The sequence below is a fragment of the Pagrus pagrus genome (genome assembly GCF_965226575.1).
Source record: "Pagrus pagrus genome assembly, chromosome: 2".
Lineage (NCBI taxonomy): Eukaryota > Metazoa > Chordata > Actinopteri > Spariformes > Sparidae > Pagrus > Pagrus pagrus.
This window is the reverse complement of record NC_140186.1, coordinates 29,485,547-29,492,555: the sequence shown is the minus strand read 5'-3', so window position 1 is coordinate 29,492,555 and position 7,009 is coordinate 29,485,547. Positions and strand designations below refer to the sequence as shown.

At 38.3% G+C, this 7,009-nt stretch overlaps 1 protein-coding gene across 3 annotated transcripts; it reads left to right on the top strand.

Moving 5' to 3' along the window:
- The first annotated feature begins 862 nt into the window (after window positions 1-862).
- LOC311250939 (uncharacterized protein) lies at window positions 863-6,718 on the top strand. 3 transcript variants are annotated; one of them, XM_084343104.1, is made up of 7 exons: window positions 863-969; window positions 1,241-1,373; window positions 3,411-3,509; window positions 3,614-4,408; window positions 4,556-4,698; window positions 5,550-5,659; window positions 5,748-6,718. In XM_084343104.1, exons 2-7 carry the CDS (start codon window positions 1,268-1,270, stop codon window positions 5,884-5,886), a joined length of 1,392 nt encoding a protein of 463 aa, XP_084199230.1. In that variant the 5' UTR covers window positions 863-969; window positions 1,241-1,267; the 3' UTR covers window positions 5,887-6,718. The 3 variants fall into 3 exon arrangements, with proteins under 3 accessions (XP_084199230.1, XP_084199231.1, XP_084199229.1); XM_084343105.1 differs by having other exon boundaries at window positions 871-969; window positions 1,248-1,373; XM_084343103.1 differs by having other exon boundaries at window positions 871-969; window positions 1,214-1,373.
- The last annotated feature ends 291 nt before the right edge of the window (window positions 6,719-7,009 follow it).

The window sequence follows — 7,009 nt, the reverse complement described above, 5'->3', positions numbered from 1 at the left end:
GTATTGATTTGAGGGGGGGACAGGTGCTTTTCCGACAGGTTTCGGGTTGGCTGCAGTTGGAACATCACTGCAGCACGCTTGAAGGCGGGGCGGCTTGGCGCTTCTCTGGAGCAGGTCCATTGCCAGCGCCACTTGGCTCAACTCAACTCAGCTCAACTTGACGCATTGCAGGTGCTCTACGTGTTATATTGACAGCTCTAGTTTTAAAATATTGATAAACAACAAAATAAACCATAGAAAATGGCTCCATACAGCTTGTCCAGTGTAATTCAGTCTCTAGTGGACTTGACATAACAAATTGATTTAAAGAGATTGGTATTAACACCTGTTTAAAGCGGAAATCTAGGCATTACCGCACACCCTGCCTGATTATCAGATATTTCACTTTAAAGCAACATGATGTAACTTTTTTCCTTTAAACAACATCTTCAAAATCATTTTGATGGTACAGTGTCTTGTAATAGAGTGAATGGTGTCTCTGTCTCAGCCATTACGCCCTTTGTTTCTGCACTATATAACCTCAGTGAGAGGGTAGGATCACAGTGTTACATACATGTTTACTTCAACATACAAGTTTCCAAGACACAACATTGTTATGATGTAATGAGTTTTGTTTGCAGTTAGCACCTACATTATGTTGACAAATGACAAATTGTTTCAGACCTGGGATTTGTATTTACAAGAGTGGTTTTGTGATGACCAAATTTTCATTTTTGGGTGAAGTAATCCTTTAATTTGATTTCTCTGTCTAACTCACTTGCGGTTAGGAAGAAGGGAGTTCCTCACTCCGCCTCCTGGCCAGCCCTCAATTTCTGCCCCACTGGTCACAAGTGAAAAGAACACCATACTTTAAAGTGAGTGTGGCATATATTGAAACACAGGTGCACTGCCTTTGTGATCTGAAGTTACAGGAATACAAAACATAATTCCTTCATTATTCCAAATTTTTGATCATCTCTACAAGGAGAGGTAAGGTTTACTTTGTTGCTATCTTACATTCATGTGTGGCATTCTTATCCAGGTGTAGATTCCAAAAAACAAATCTAAACCTAGAATTGTACGTAGACGTTTGAATCCTGCTAAAAGGTAATATGTTCTACAGCATTATTCTTTATGTCAAGATAGAAAAACATGACGAAGAACATAAATCAAAGTGAAATTGTTGAAAGTGGATAGATTGTTTGTATTATTACTGAAAGAGTTTTTTCACAAGCTAATGCCGCAGTGTTTTGCTGGGAAGACTGCAGCTCATGAAGCAGATGCAAATATGGCCGTTGAGTACCGTGCCTCCACAGTGACAAACATGGACATGGAGAACAGTAAAATAGGCTATAAGCAATTCTTCACGGATGGCAGCAAGCTCCAGTATTCAGGTAAAAACATCTTAACTTTCTTTCAAATACAATTGGATGGTTTAACAATTTATAAAATGAGACTATAAAAATTTGTCAGCTGCTTTTTAATGTTTTTTAGCTCACTGATTTGGTTTCACAGCGCACAATGTACTGTTTTAATTCTTATCTTATATCTTATAATCTTATACGTGCAATACCATACAATAATCACACTTGAATATTTGATAGAAATGAACTTACTGAACAAAAATGTTTATTTCTATAGCTTGTTGTTTTTTGGCTGCTGGGGTGCAGCAGAATACGCTGTGGACACAAAATGCAAGAATTGTTTTTGTATGATATGGTGATCTACAGTTTCTTATTGCAACACTACTATCATAGGCCTAAATACTATAAAAAACAATGTCAGATGTATCCGAATGTACTAGGTGCTAACTACAACCAAATCTCTTCAGCATCATGGCAATGTTATGTCTTGAAGTGGGATGTGCCATATGGGAGTCAACGTTTGCACAGGCATTTTGCACACAACTCAGTTAAGTAGCATGCCAAGCTAACGTAATCCAAACCAATGAAAATATGCTGCTAATATCAGGCTATAACATGCTACCTGGCCAAGGCCATTTTGGCCATATCCTTTTTACACAGTCAAGAACAATAGTGGTATCCATTTGGATGGATCATGTTTCTGGCAACAGCACTGGACCCTACCTGCCCAGTTTCAGGTAGTAGGCAGACTAAGCTAACAAAGTTAGCGACCACCTGGTTAAAAATGTGGAGCTTTAAGCAGCTATGGAGTGAGACATTTCTCTCAGGAGTTATTGGAGATCAAAACAAATCTAAAAGGGAAGTGAATATTGGATATGGACTTTTGTCAGTTTACAAAAACATGATTCCAAATAAATGCTAAAACTCGTGTGTATGTCTGTTCAATGCGTAAATATGCAGCTGTTTGATAAATGTTTGCTTCAGCAATTTTATGTGGTGTTTTTAGTTTGTTCTGCTGCCCCCATGAAGCCAAATCGCTGCTTTGATTCAATTCTGTTAGAACTGGACATTTTGACAGGAAGTACGAAAAAACAGTGCAGATCATTGAGACAAAACTAGCTAAGCTTAAGGTACTTCTACATCACAATATATTTCATGAGAAAACAAAAAACTGCCAGTTCCATAGTGTTTATATTAAGCTTTATATCCCAATCCCAATATCCCAAAATTGTACTTTTGGTTGCATTAGTGGGCTGTTCACATTTGCAAATGATGCTACAAACAGTGATAAATGTGTGTGTCTGCGCCATTCTTTCCAAAAATCTCTGTTTCTGCCCACCCAGACTGAACACTGAACACTCACTGTGAACACTGAAAACATGGTTTCTTAATAACTTCACGCCGACAGGAGTTTTCCAAAAGCTCCGTTTTCAGTGACCCAAACTGCTGTTGATGTTTGTACAAAAGTGTGTACGCATGGACAGGGTCTTAGTAACTAATTTTTATTATCATGAAGTACTGAGGGACTACTTGGTAACTACTCAGTATTTTGTATCACTACTTGAGGAGGCACAAAAAGTATAACCTATGATTAAATAATTACTTATTAATTAGTTGTTGATTCACAGATTTTCATGAAGCACTCATTACCTAATGATTTATTAATATATTTTCTCCCAGTCTGTTGTCTTCACTATCTACTGTATAGTCCTCAATTTCTCGTTAAAGATTCTGCTCTTATGTAATTCAAGTCGTTCCTGATTCATTCCTTATTCACTCTTTAGTAGTATATATATACACATATATATACACAGTCAGTATATATCATTACAAGTTCCAACATAAATATGTTCGTATATGTAATATGTTTTGAAAATAATACATACATAAATGTATTTCTAGAGGAACTATTAATTCGTCAACACTTTTGCTTGAAATAAATGTTTTGAATAGTATTTTGCAACACCACGCCTCACCACTCATAGTACAGATGAAGCACAAAACCACAAGTTCCCTAAAACACTTCTTTGGTTTTAAGTTTCTGTCTCTACTCCTGCTGTCATCCAGTTTATGCATTGAGAAACAGCCCTTTCCGGATCGCAACAGTTTGCCTTGGTCTGCTGTGTCTAATCCTGTTGCTTGGGGTCATAGGTCAGAGTGTCCACTGTGAGTCCACGTCTTTGTTTCCTCTGTCAAATTTTCACGTTTTAAAAAGTTGCCTCATGTCATGATAAAATCACTGATTTACTGATATATCTTATTTTTGGCAGATCAAAACACAGAGCAAGAACATCAGAACAACCTAAAAGCCATGCGTAAAGAGAAAGACAATCTGCAGGAGGATCTGAGGTCAGCGCAAAAACAGAAAAGGGATCTCCAGGTCACAAATACAAACTTGCAGCAAAATTACGATTACTTAAATACCAGATATAACCGCATAGACACCAACAACAACGTACTGAGTAGGGAAGTAACTGAACTCAAAAGTAGCCAAAGCCAGTTACAGGCCAGTAACACTGCTTCAACCAAGGAGATAGAAACACTAAAAGCCAGTAACGACCAGCTCGAGACTAATAACAAAGCCTTGACTTCAGCCAGAGACCTGATACAAAAACGATACGATATAGTGGTCAACAGCAAAAATGAGTTGCAGGCCCATTATGTCTCAGTGACCAAAGAAAGGGACAATTTACAGAACAAATACAATAACGCAACCAGACAAAGAGATCAGCTGCAAATTAATTACAACACCATGATTAAGGCTGTAGAGCACTTGCAGGACAGATACAACCACTCTACCAATGAGAAAGACAAGATAGCAAGCAGCCACCAAAACCTGACAGTAGAAAAGGAAAGTCTGCAGGCCAGGTATGATGTACTTGTAAAATCCTTGGATGAGCTGCAGGCTTCTTACACGTCCATGACTCAAGAAAAACAGGAGGTGGAAAACAGTTGCCAAAATGTAACAGTGGAGAGAGACCTGCTGATGAAGAACAACGAGAACCTGACTGCTGTGAGAGACGAGCTGCAAATAGAAATTGAGACGCTGAAGGCAAAGATTCGAGGTAACATGTTAAGGATGTTTCATATTGACAATATGCATGTGGCCCTCTTGCCAAAATGATTCTAGACAGAACTTTAAGATCTGCCATGCCTTCTGATGAAAAACAAATCCAATGCTTTCAAATAGCTTTCAATGACTGTATTTTCAGATGTAAAATGCCCCACTGGCTGGAGAAAATATGAGGGCAGCTGCTACTACACCTCCACTGGCAAGAAAACCTGGAGGAAGGGTAGAGAATACTGTCAAAGCAAAGGAGCAGACCTGGCAATCGTAAAAACCCAAGAGGAAATGGTTTGTTTATCTCTTTGCATTTATCTACAGTATATCGGCATGACTGTTCATGCAGGTGTCACAATGAAAGCACAATAAACCAGCTTCTTCATAGCATTTTAGTTCATGAAAGCTGCACTGATCAGTATGTTCACACTAACAAGGGATGTGTGATGTGAAAGAGGATGCTCCTAGTGATGAAGCCTCAAGGAATCACTGGCTCTGCTGGTCTCCACAAAGAACTTAATCTATAACATATGCCGATTTAACAAGTAGGTGCAAATAATGAAGAACCAGTCATGAAAGAATTTCACAATGTCTATGAAGACTCTCACATAACAACCTAGTCTGGGGACTTTCTTCTCGGCCGGCGAAGAAGTTTCCTATATTAGGAACCCCACCAGCCACTGCCTGCTCATTGTTTGGATTGTACAACCTGCAACTAATGTTTTGGTCCAGTTATCTTTAAACAAAAGGACATTTTGGCAGGACAAATTGTTTGTGAAGCCATGTTGACAATGCCATCAACATAGCAGCTAAGCGCTCCGCTGAAAATAGTGAAAATATAGGAAAATAAGAGACAAAGGAAAAGAAACTATTGCTACTTCTAAAAGCAAATTTAAGCAAAATGGAAATGGAAATATTTAGCTCTTTAGATGCTTAATTCTCCATTATGTTCACCATACTTATGCTAGCTTAATTAATAACATAATTTCATCAATTGTTAGTATAAAAATATTCATTAGTGCAGCTTTAAGTTATTCTGCTACATCACAACGATAACTGTCTGTATTACATTGTCATGAAGTAAAACGTGACTTACGGTAACTTTGCGTTTAGTAACTTTTGATTTTATGTCTTATCCCCCATAGATCTTCATCAATGGCTTGTATTCAAGTGACAAAGAAGTCTGGATTGGATTGACGGACGAAGGAGTGGAAGGGAATTGGAAATGGGTAGATGGGTCGCCACTGACTACAACGTAAGAAACTAAAAACTATGTAGACCTCGTTCACCATAGGATAGAGCAGCATTTTTGCTCATTCTGGATGTCTCTCGTTGTCCTGCAGGTTCTGGGGTAAAGACCAGCCCAACAGCTTTGACGGGAGGAACCAGGACTGTGTGGAGTTCTGGCACCGGGCGACAGGGAATGGACACTGGAATGATGAGAACTGTAACATAGAACAAAATTGGATCTGTGAGATGTAGTTTTCCTGTTTGCAAAGTGGAATAGAGCTTTGACTAGCCTTGCTGGCCACTGTCTGGTACAGATGATTATCATGTAATATCAAATTTGCACACAATGACACAGAGCATTGCTAACAGCTAAAGCCTGAATGTATTGTTGTGATAAGCGATGTAAGTCAAAGTTAGCAGATGGCTGATCTTGTGCTGGAGCAGATACATTAAGATAGGTTGTTTGGATAAAACTGCTTTCGTAATGTTGCACCAGTTAACTGTACAATGATATCTGTACATACTGTAACAAACAATCATGTTAACCTTGTAACTCATTTTGAAAAGAATGGTATTTCGTGTACACATATGTGAACTGACACTTCCAGATTATGTCAAACTAATTAATCAATTTTCCCAGAAGTTGTACCTACTAATGAGTTGCTTTGAGGCTTGTGACGGAGCAGTTGGGTGGAGTTTGAACTTGCTTTCCATTGTGTCCTCTGGTGCCAGGCCCTGAAAACCAACAGCAAAATGATAAACAAACATTATGACAGCGAGATTGCTCTCAGTTTGAGCTAGCAAGCTTATGCTGGCTATTTTGTGTTCAGTTATGACTTCTTGTATGACCTCAAAGTCCAGCTAGTGTGTACATGCATGTATTATGCATAATTCAATCTGTATTAACAACCATTCAATCTGTGCTTTAACTATTTAAATTGATGTGTGGCAAAAAAATACATTATGTACATTGCCTTGCAATTAAACAATTTCTTTGCACTTATTTTTATTATAAACACATTTTATATATTGATTTATGTAAACACATACAATGAGTGATTTCAAATAAAGTAATTCACCTTGTACTACATCAAGTTCATCAATGTGGTCAAATAATTTGGACACTATATTTAAAAGTATAAGTACCGGGAAAATTGTTGGCCTATCTCTGAATTGGTGGTTTTCATTTGAAGTTCCATCTGAAGGAGTACGAAGCGTCCTAATAATTGGGTGAGTTTGAAGGATTCAAATTATACTATCAGCTGCGAGCCAAACTGCAGTGCTGGCTTGGATATGTGTCGAGAAGCAGCTGATGGACACCTGTGTTGGCTCGTTAGGGACGCCTGGCAAACACTGTTTATGTATGATGCTGTGG

Bases quoted from the DNA above. Each gene is read 5' to 3' on its own strand.
- LOC311250939 (XM_084343103.1), top strand. From the start codon at position 1,217: ATGCCGCAGTGTTTTGCTGGGAAGACTGCAGCTCATGAAGCAGATGCA. The intron at 1,374-3,410 runs GTAAAAACATCT...GCTGTCATCCAG, and splicing joins CAGCAAGCTCCAGTATTCAG to TTTATGCATTGAGAAACAGC. The intron at 5,660-5,747 runs GTAAGAAACTAA...GTTGTCCTGCAG, and splicing joins GGGTCGCCACTGACTACAAC to GTTCTGGGGTAAAGACCAGC.